Source organism: Hyperoodon ampullatus (assembly GCF_949752795.1).
Source record: "Hyperoodon ampullatus genome assembly, chromosome: 1".
Taxonomy (NCBI): domain Eukaryota; kingdom Metazoa; phylum Chordata; class Mammalia; order Artiodactyla; family Ziphiidae; genus Hyperoodon; species Hyperoodon ampullatus.
Genome location: NC_136914.1, coordinates 155,064,677 through 155,076,048, shown reverse-complemented (window position 1 = coordinate 155,076,048; position 11,372 = coordinate 155,064,677). Strand labels below are relative to the sequence as shown.

At 41.7% G+C, this 11,372-nt stretch overlaps 1 protein-coding gene across 2 annotated transcripts in view; it reads left to right on the top strand.

The window, feature by feature from the left end:
* Positions 1-3,129: 3,129 nt before the first annotated feature.
* The window catches only part of MCUB (mitochondrial calcium uniporter dominant negative subunit beta), a gene marked incomplete at its 5' end in the record, with an annotated part of 90,343 nt that continues 82,100 nt past the window's right edge, over positions 3,130-11,372 (top strand). Inside the window, one exon of one of the 2 annotated variants that reach the window (XM_079723948.1) lies at positions 3,130-3,225. In XM_079723948.1, coding sequence (XP_079580074.1) covers positions 3,130-3,225 — 96 coding nt within the window. The remainder of the gene's footprint in view (positions 3,226-11,372) is intronic. The other variant, XM_079723949.1, reaches the window with a different exon arrangement.

The following is an 11,372-nucleotide window of genomic DNA, read 5'->3' as shown; positions in this document are numbered from 1 at the left end:
TCTTCACTTGCACAAGCCTTTCCCAAGGCACCTGGTGAGGCATTGGTCCCTAGCAATGCATTCACTTGGTGAGATGTTTTTGTAATATTTCTAAAAGTAAAATATTTTAACTGGAATCGATTAAGACCACTCACTGTCTCCTTCCTCTCCAACCACCCCTCTGTCACATGTCCCCTTGTGTCAGGTGGCTGAGTGGCCATGGCCTTTTCAAGATCCAACAAAAAGTAAGTTGAGTTGGAGATACATTTATTTCGGGTTTAGTGGGATAACTGTATGTGGCTCACAGTGATTTCCATGTATTATTAAGTATTGTTAACCATGTCCATGTAGGAATGACTTCCAAGAATACTCCTCTCACTTACTGCTGTGACAGAAGTGCAGGGCCAGAGATTGCACTGCAGTATGAATGTGCCCTGCACTGCCAAGTGACCAGAGTGTGTGGCTAGTAAACAGAAATGATGCCAAAAAAGCAAACAAAAATAACACACAAAAACAAAAAATCAAAAACAAAAAACCCCTAAAACAACAAAAAAGAAATGATGCTTGGAATGAATGACTCAGAAGCTACTTGTGGACTATTCTTCCAAATGTTACAGCTCAGGTAAGAAAAACACTTGATAGAACTTTTGCCAAATTTAAGAGCAATCATAAGAATTGACATGACATTACCAATAGTGAGTTTTAATGCTTAAAAACACTTTTCTAAACTCTCAATGATATGTAAAAACAAATCAGCATGCTAGAGAGAAGACATTAATTTTTTCTATTCTCTCCATAGAAAGTATTACAAAATTGTTGTCCTATGAAAAGGCAATTGAAGGGAATGTAGCTCCCAAAAAAACCTGTTGGAAAAAGAGTATTAGAGCGATATAGCAGCAGATTCTGTGCTCAAAATGGACATTTTCTCCTCCTGTTCTCCATTTCTCTCCAAATAAAACTTTTCTTTCTCCAACCCCCCTCCCAGCTCTATTGAGGTATAATTAACTGACATAAAAAGTGTATATATTTAAATGTACAATGCGATGGTTTGATATATGTATACATTGTGAATGAACACAATCAAGTTGATAAACACAACTATCACTCATAGAGTTACCTTTTTTTTTTTTTTTTGGTGTGGTTAGTCCAGTTAAGATCTACTCTCTTGGCAAATTTCAAGTGTATGATACAGTACTATTAACTATAGTCACCATGCTGTACATTAGGTTGTTAGAACTGATTCATCTTGTAACTGAAAGTTTGTACTTTTTGACCAACATCTCCCCATTTTCCCCACCTTCCTGCCCCTGGAAATCACTGTTCTACTCTCTGGTTCTATGGATTTGACTTTTTTAGCTTCCACATATAAGGGAGATCATATAGTATTTGTCTTTCTGACTTATTTCACTTAGCATAATGTCCTTCAGGTTTATCTATATTGTCAAAATGGCAGGGTTTCCTTCTATTTTATTGGTGAATAATATCCCATTATATATATAAACAACATCTATATATCATTTTTTTTGTCCATTCATCCTTTGATGACACTTGGGTTGTTTCCATATTATGGCTACCGGAGAAAAGGGGACTCTTTTACACTGTTGGTGGGAATGTAAATTGGTGCAGCCATTATGGAAAGCAGTATAATGGTTCCTCAAAAAATTAAAATAGAACTACCATATAGATCCAACAATCCCACTACTAGATATATATCCAAAAGAAATGAAATAAGTATCTCAAAAAGATACGTGCATTCCCATGTTTATTGCAGCTTTATTCACGGTAGACAAATCTCTTTCATTTGGAGCACTAGCAGATAGAAGGAAAGGACTCAGGTAAGGTAAATTACTTCCCATGTGGACTTAATGTTTAATGCGTCACTATCTGTGCAGGGCAACAGTATTTTGAAACACAGATGCTCATTAACACATATGAATCAGCCTTAAGAGGTGACAAAGTTTTTGCTATCATAGAAACTTACATCTTTTTTCCAATAAAGAAAGGAGATCATCATCAGGTGAGATTTGCCACTTGTTGCATTGTTTGCCAGCTTTGATTCATTAACTCAAGCCTCTTGCAGATTTAGCAAATAACAATATGGGATGCCCAGGTAAATGTGAATAACAGATAATCAATAAATAATTTAGTATAAGTATATCCCAAGTATTTCATAGAAAAGTATAAGTGTGACCCATGCAATATTTGGGACATACTTATGCTAAAAATATTATTTGTTGTTTATCTGAAAATCAAATTTAACTGGGCATTCTGTATTTTATCTAGCAACTCTGTTGTAAGTAAGCTATTTGAAAGTTGGACTAGGTTGCTCTTAAATGGTTTGTGTTTGTTTTCACAAACAATAAGTCTCCAAGACAAAACATTAGATTTCCCAGCTGTCGAGAAGACAGTTCCTGTTCCTTAGCTCCTTCAGTTAAAAACGTGCTTCAAAGGAGAAGCCAATTCGACTGTGGGAGAGATCGTCCCAAAGAGCTCTGGGTGGGTCACCGCAAATGTCTGGCAGAGGTAGGTCTGGGGTGACCGTCACAGCGCTCAACAATGAGCAGCGCAGCCCGCAGCCGGCACTGAGCCAACTGAGAGGTGGCGCCTTGGTGGACCTGCTTCTCTCCCTCCTTTCCTCTCAGTCCAGGAGGGAAACTTCCAGAGAGACCCTGCCTCTCTCCAGATGGCCACTCAGGCCCGCGCCTTCCTGCCGGCGGGGTGGAAGGCAGCAGACGGCCCCAAGGGCACTCAGTACCCAGAATTACTCGCGAGTTTTGAAATCAACAGCCCGCAAGGTGCGAGGGGCCCGCTCTCGTTCATTTCAGAAGGGGCTTACACTGGAAGAAGGGAGGCCGTCCCAGCGTCCGCGCTGCCCCTGGAAACCCGAGATGCGGAGGGCGGTTCCCCCGCGCTCTCTTTGGGTCCCCCTTCCCTTTTAAAATTTTGGTCGGAGGAAAGAAAACAGTCTGGCGCCCAGTTGCGTGCGAAGACGAGAAGAGAGTGACACACCCTCCCTTTAGCCCGCCCCGCGCTGCGCTGCGCTGGGAGGCGGGGTCCCGGCGAGGCTGCGCCCACCGGGAACGCCCTCTCCCAGTCGTCCGGCTCGGAGGATGGCCCGCTGACTGGGGCGGGAGCGCCGCGCCGGGCGGAATGATGCTCCGGAGGGGCCCCTGGCCCTGGCGCGCGCGGCTGCTGCAGACCCCAGGAACCCAAGGCCGAACGCATCCGCGACCGCCGATGCCCCAGGTTATGCCCGAACCCGGTGCCGTGGTCGTGGGGGGAGCTGGAGGGAGGCGGCTGGAAAAGTTTGCGTGGGGCAACTTCCGCGGGAGCGAAAGCCCAGCGGCCGGGACGTTCACTGCGTTTTGCTGGCTCCCCGGCTTCGCGCGCGGGAGGCCCCCGACAGGTGCTCGCCCGGGCCGCGGAAGTGGGCCCCGGGGCCACCCCCAGGGGCCGAGGGAAGGGAAAGGCCAGGAAGGAAAGGACGTTGCGCCGGCGCATCACCTCGGTTAAGTTGGGGTGCGGGAACCATGGGGCTGCGGCCCGGGGAGCAGCACAGTTACCCCGGCAGGCAGTTTCTCCGCGTCCAAACTACGGTCTTGAATAAGTTTTCAGAGCCGTTTTGCTGTCGGCTCGATCGTCGGTGCCGAAATGTCCGAAAAGGGCTAAGAAAACGGTAGCGCGAGCAGAGTGAGTGCCCCGAGTGTGCACTGTCGTAGGAGAGTGGAATTTCCATCCTGAAAACCGCGAGCACCTCCCTTTCAAAGAGGGAAGAAAAATTCGCGTTTTGTTCCGAGACTCGAGAGACGGGGGAATCATGAGTGTGTGCTGGTGAGTAACGGTTGGCCTGACACAGTTGTATTGTGGTCTGTGAAGAGCCGTCGCTTGGGAGGAGGGAGGAGAGTGGATGTGCACTAAAAAAGACACAGGAAGACGGGGGAAAGTACTGATTGTGACTGGGATTGTGATGGAGCCTGACAGGCGCCCAGGAGCCCTGACTCTGAGCCTGATGAGGAAAGACAGCCTTTAAACTAGAGCCTTCCAGGTGTGCGCGGTTGCGGAGGGCGTGTTTTGCGTTTTAGTTCCCAGCACCGGCTCCCCACCCTCATAAATCAGTTTCAGATTGTTAACCGGGAAAAGATTTATTTTTTCTTCTAGTTGTGCAGTTTGAAAGAAAAGCAGAAAGTAAGCGATGTCATTACCAGTATCTTGTCACTTTCACGTCCTGTTCATTTTTTCTCTTTTTTTTCCCCCTCCAGCTCTCTCAGGGCTTCAGAGTTTGGAATGGTGGAAGAAATGTTTAAGTGCATTTTTTAAATGCCTTCCCTGAATGTTAGAAAGGGGATGAGGAAGGGCATTTTGTTCCTTATAACTAGGACAGGGGCAAACTTCTTAAAATGTAAAAGGGTAGACTTAATAGACTAATGGGAGAGTGAGGCTTTTTTCATTTTGTGAAATTTGTGTTTTTATTATAAATGTTGCACTTTACAGCCAAAGATACACCAAACAGTAAAACAACCCAATACAAGGAACCCCCTTCACTGTACACCATTTAAACTTAAATGATTGATTCACTTTTCTGTTAAATCTATTTAACATTTTGAGTAGAATGTTTATGGATCCTAAGACTGGCTGCTCTTTCTCAGATTATCAACTCTAAACTCTTCTGCATGTTTCCCACCTGATGCTATCCAGGGTAGTGCCATTACATGCCCCAGCAGGAATTGGATACTCTTTTAAAAGAGGTCGAAAATGATACAGTGGGGCTTATTAGGCTTAATCATAGGGGAATCTTCTTAAGAAGCCTTATGTTTGACTGTTTCTAATTTGCAGATTTTTGTTTTAGGTCTTGACTGTCCATGCTATTAAGTCAATTTGCTGAACCTTAGAAATAGAAATGTTTCCATCATTTCACTTGTCTGATTAAAGACCCCCAAAGAATAAAGAGAAGCTTTGAGTGTGCTTCTTTATATGCTCTTTGAAATTGTACCATAAAGAAACTGACAGAAATATCCTGGCTGCCTAGGAGTTTTAGCTAGGGCTACTAAACCATTTTCTGCAAATCAAATTAACTGGTTGTAGGGACATCTTTCATTCTAAGGTCTCACTGTTTTGTGATTGCCCCATTTGATATGAAAAGTCCTGTGGCTAAAGACAGGTGTTATTTCCATACATTTTTGCTGTAAACATTCAGATCCCTAGAGCCTCTGAAAGCAGCAGGAAAACAAGAAGTGATACATGTGACCTGACAGCTCATAAAATCCTAGCTTGAAAGGACTTGTCATTAACAGTATCTCAAGTAAGCATTCCCAATTATATTTGGCCTCTTCTGAAAGTAGGAGTGTGCCTTACAGGAGCAATTAGTGATTTTGAAAAATAGACAGTTTTTATGCTTCACATGGTAGGTGAGTAATTGCCAGTGTTTTGGGGTAGAAAAGAAGTTTGTCAACATGGGTATGTTTACTATAGCAGAATTGCTTTTTTTTTCTCTTTTAATATTTATTTATTTATTTATTTATTATTTTTGGCTGTGTTGGGTCTTCGTTTCTGTGCGAGCGCTTTCTCTAGTTGCGGCGAGTGGGGGCCACTCTTCATTGTGGTGCGCGGGCCTCTCATTGTCACAGCCTCTCTTGTTGCGGAGCACAGGCTCCAGACGCGCAGGCTCAGTAGTTGTGGCTCACGGGTCCAGTTGCTCCGCCGCATGTGGGATCTTCCCAGACCAGGGCTCAAACCCGTGTCCCCTGCATTGGCAGGCAGATTCTCAACCACTGCGCCACAAGGGAAGCCCAGAATTGCTTTTTAAAGGACATATGTCTGAAGGATAAGTCTTAGTCTGAAGCATAAGAAAGCCAGAGCACGCCATATTACCTTTGGCCAAGGCATGGCCTGTTGTCCATGGTTACATTCCAGTCGCAGCATCTCTGCTTGTCCGCAGGGCTGTGGCTGAGTGGTTGTCCCAGCAATCCACAGCTCCTGCTGCCTGCCTTGTTCTCCAGGACGCAGCTTTGAGTGATCATGGTGCCTGATAAATTATCACTAAACAGAAAGCTCTTGCCTGGTTGTGCCTTTCTTAATTGGGTTCTTCTGCTACTTAGTTGGAGAGACTCCCTGATGTGATTTCAAGCCTCCAGTACAGTATTTGTGTCCCTACATTGGCTATGTTTAAAATTTTTTAAAAATCAGGTGTACTTTGCAGAGAAGTTTAAGTATTGAGTGTGCTTTTTTTTTTAAACTCATAGAAACAAAGCATATACATGTTATAATGCCACCACCAAATGTTAATTTAGAAGTTGTTTTCATCTTTTGAATTTAATAAACATGTCATCCTCGTTTGACACGTTCCTATGATTCTACCTCATGTGTTTGTAACTGGTACGTTGTATACTATAATCCTCGTTTCAGAGCTCTCTCCTGAGGACAGTGATTGTATTGGTGATTGTACTTACATTGTAGAAAAGACATGGATGCTTTGGTCTCAAAGTAATTTTAGACCGGTTTGTCTATTAAATGTTAAACATTACTACCTTCCCAGCAGGTAGGTATTGGGGCTGGGTTTTTTGTTTGCTTATTTTTGTTTTTGTTTTACTTTACTGTTTATTGCAATTTAACAGTATCCTGTTTTACAGCAAGCTCTAAGCTGGGAAATCATTTTGTGGCTTGGCAGATAAATATTTATTGAATGAGGTCCCTATGAAGCTACGGTAGAAAACCAGAGGCTAAATATTGGTTAATCTAATAGCTATATAAACCAGATGTATTTACTTCATAGAATAGAAATGAGCAGCTAATTCAGTTGGTATTAGGCAACTGGGACATCTGAGGGCTAACCCGGCCCTGCCACCACTTAGCTCCTGAACTTAGCCAAGTCATTCAGTCTACTTTGAGCCTGTTTTACTCCCTTTTAAAAACAAGATTTGTCTAAGTGGTCTCAAAAGCCCTTTCCATCTCTAAAATTGCCATTTTGTTATTTTACCGCGGGTTGTAAATATTATAAAATAATAAAATATTGTCAGTGTCAGAATGTTTGTCTTAATGGCTGAAAATCCTCTTTTATGATCTTAGGCAGCCAGTAAAGTGGCAGTTGTAACTAATGATTGTAATAACTTTTCCCCTTTAAAAAGAAATTGGAATTTATTTGACATGGAGCGAGCATGGCATAATAGTATTCTCTTAGGAATTATGCATTGTCTTGTTCTAATACTTAATTCTGTCATTGCCAGTGATTTCAACTGTGAATTGTCGCTTATTCAAGAGAATCTAGCATTAGAACTCTAAAGCCATTATATAGTAGACATCTTGGCCTAACGTATAGGCTATAAACCAATAGATAATAAAATAGCATTATCTTAGCTATATTCTAGAAGTATCTAATTTTTGATCCCATTTAACTTACCACAGTATTAATTGTCCTGGTTTTTAAAACAAATACCAACTCTGTTCTCTGAGCTAGGTATTTAGACTGTGTGGTATGGGATCCCTCACCCAAATGTTTTACTAAACTTTCCTCATTGGCATACCTTTTAAGAAACAGGCCTATGAAACTTGGTAGGCAGTTAAGAGGTACTCTTTACGAGGACCCATGAAAGAAACTGCTGTCTAGTCTTAGTCCTAGAATTGGGTTTCTCCTGAACTGATTTGGGGTTTATTATGCAGTGAGGTATACAGCCACGGGTGTTCTCTCTACGCACTGGCTGCCAGAAAGCTTACGGTCAGATTTTCAACCCACCTTCTAACAAATGTTTAAGACCTTGTGACATGCCTTTTATGTGTTTACCATACTTATGGTTTCATCCTCTCTGCCTTCATTTTTCCCTCCACTCATATCCTCACTCATTCTTCTGTGATCTCTTTTAATGGGAAAAAGTGGTGCATAAGTAAGATTTTATTAAATTTCAAAAATCAGCTCTTTGGTGTTCGAACAAATATGTTCTAAGTAGTTAATGGTGGAAGCGCGGCAAACCAGGCTTCTTGTTCATGGTATCCTTGGTGCTTCACTCACAGAAAGTGCTCCACACATACTGGCTGCACTGAATTGAGTTGCTCTAAGAATCTACTTTTGATGCTATGGTTCTCTTTTTGTTTTAATTGAGATTTAATTGACAAATATTGTTGTCTCTTAAAGGTGGTGGTTACTCTCCTCTCACCTTTTTTCTTCTTACCACCCTCACCTGTTCTAAATCTTCCTATTTCCTTGCTACCTCCACTTTCCTCACCTGGGTAAAAATCGAATTTGGGTCAACTACTAAGTCCTGTTAAATCTCTTAATTCTGAGTTTCCTATGTAAATTAACTCATAAATGATGTTATTTGATTTTACATCATTTTAACCTTAGTTTGCAGGAATGGAGAGCATGCAGTGCAGGTTTTTGTTTGGCAGCTCTTTTGAGGATAACTAGAGCTCAATGTAGGATTCACAATACTGGTGAGAAATGATATGTGAAATCTGCACTATCAACAAAGTCCATTGAAGAGAATATCTCTCATTTGAGGGCCAGAAATAGGGAGCAGTGAAAAGAGAGGCGAGAGATGGAGCTCGAGTTGAAATTGTTATAGCCTGTGAGCAGAAACAAGAAGTAACATAAAACATTGCACCTCATATTAAGAAACTGACAGGTGCACAAGGTTTTATTGTGGCAGACTTAGGGGAGGAAAAAGTCTTCAAGATTGACAAGGGTCACACCATGAATCTGGGTTCTGTCTGAGGGTCTTACGGTATTTACCAGGTTGAGAAGGCAGTTTGGTTTATAAAAGTGCTGTGGACACGGGTGGTAATCCTAAAATATTTAACTCCACTGGGAACTCTCAATTATTTTGCTGTAGTAGGAGTGTTTTTATAATGAATGCATTGCTCAAATCTCATTTCTGGGACCAAAAGATGGATTTGCTTATTTTCAACCTCTTAGGCATAATAATAAATAATAAATGCCCTGAACCTGTTTGGAGGAAAGAAGTTATCATTCTTCTTGATGAATTCTTGTTGTTTTTCTGACTGTGTGTGTGTTGGTGTGTGTGTGTGTTCATGTGTGGCTGTCCCTTTTGTTAAATATTTTGTTTTGGTATATGAGCTTCCCTAGTAAGGGAGTGGGCTATTTGAAGAGGGGATTTTAAAAGCTGTTGATGAATAACTGCTTTTTCCGCCAGTAATGCAACTGGAATACAAGTGTGCATTTTTATTAGAGAGACTGACAGTAATGTGGCCATAAACCTGAAAAAAAATTTTTTTTAGAAAATGTGTGCAAACAGATCAGCATAGCATTCATTGGCTGTCTAAGCCCTTGCTAGAGGATATTTGTTGTGACATTTTATAGTCTGATAACTCATTTCTGCAACTCTGCTTTGGGAATGTTTCAGATAACGCATCATGAAGCAATTTTCGTTTTTCAGGAGAAAGTATGGTTTCTTTTGACCTTGTAAATACGCTTTTGTGGGTTTGTTATTACCGAAACCAAGGTAAGCCAGCTGTAAAACATAAGCAACAGTTGATCCAGAAATCGTGTGGCTTCATCCCTCCAGTCCCACCTGCTACTCCATGCCCTGCTAGGCCCACATCTGGCCACGATGGACTAATACCTCTCCTTGTGGCTTGTCCCTGGTGGCGGTTATGATGTTCCCTGGGCAGCATTGCCCCCGCCCCCATCACCCTCCCTCTTCACCTTCCTGAATTCTCATCCCCAAGGCTGAGTTCCAATACCTACCCACCCCCACCTCACCCCAGTTTTTATGTGGTTTCTGCAGGTCTCTGCCTGCAGAATTAATTACACCTTCCTTTTCACTCCCACGGTAACTGCAGTACTTCATCTCACCCTGTATTATAGTTAGTTGGGTTCATATGATTTTCCCACCTGGATTCTCTCAGCCCTTTGGTTTTTTGTTTGTTTTTTAATTTTTATTTTATATTGGCATATAGTTGATTAACAATGTTGTGTTAGTTTCAGGTGTACAGCAAAGTGATTCAGTTATATATATACATGTATCTGTTCTTTTTCAAATTCTTTTCCCATTTAGGTTATTACAGAATATTGAGCAGAGTTCCCTGTGCTATACAGTAAGTCCTTGTTGGTTATCTATTTTAACTATAGCAGTGTACACATGTCAATCCCAAATTTCTCCTTATCTCTGATGGCTTCTGCCCCGTCACAGTAGGTGCGTAATAAATGCTTGTTGGGTAGAAGAATGAAGGAATAGATGATAAAGAGCTAAATATCATATAGACTCCTTAATGGTGTATTCTCTTCAGGTCTGAACTTCTCAATTTCCTCTTCCCCACTGACTCTAGCCAGGGAGGGCACCTAAATCGTTATTATTCACCTTTTGTGATATGAGGCTTGAATATTGAAGATTTTTTAAAGTTAATCAAAGTAATCTTTGTATGTATTGTATTTTCTAGTGAAAGAAAGCAGCAATCTTCAATTATATTTTGGTTAATTGTTTTGTTGTAGATATGCTTTCACATCAGGATTTTTAAAGGACATAATCAACATAGTTTAGTGAAACATAAATTCTGTAAGGACAACCTGGTGTATAAGTGTTTTCTTGGCTGTTCTGAAAGTGTGGTGGTGATTTAGCATGATTGTTTATATGTGGAGAAGGCAGCGCTTTTCTCCACTGACGAGGACTTTCCTAAATGGGATTCTCAGAGTGTTAGATCATATTGGGTTTTGTTTTGTGACATGCTGTTTTGTGATTGCCAAAAATTATGTGTTGGTACTAAAAGCTCAGTCATGAAAACGTAAATAATTTAGAATGGTAATTTTATTTTATTTATTTATTTATGGCTGTGTTGGGTCTTTGTCGCTGCGAGCAGGCTTTCTCCAGTTGCAGCGAGTGGGGGCTACTCTTCGTTGCTGTGCACGGGCTTCTCATTGTGGTGGCTTCTCTTGTTGTGGAGCACGGGCTCTAGGCACGTGGGCTTCAGTAGTTGTGGCCCGTGAGCTCAGTAGTTGTGGCTCGCGGGCGCCAGAGCACAGGCTCAGTAGTTGTAGTGCACGAGCTAGAATGGTAATTTTAAAATCAATTATAAAACTTTTTATTTGTAAGATACAATTTTATATTTTCCTGGGCAAAATATAAAATTAACCTTTTGGAAACCGCCCCCCACCAAAAAGAATATAATTTTTGACATTAAGAAACATGCAGACCTTTACCTATTACAAGGCCCCCATTACCACTGCAGAAGCGGGGCATGTTCCTCTAGAGCATGGAATTGCCATGAGTAAGATTATCATCCATTGGCCTTCCAGAACTTGGGGGCTGGTTAAGGGAGTGCCTTCAGGGTACATAGCAAAATGTATTGAATACTGTTGAATGTTCAAATATTGGATCAGTAAACCTGTATAGTGCTTGCCATTCATCTCTTTTACTGTACAGCCTAGAATCTGAGGTCTTTAAATAGGA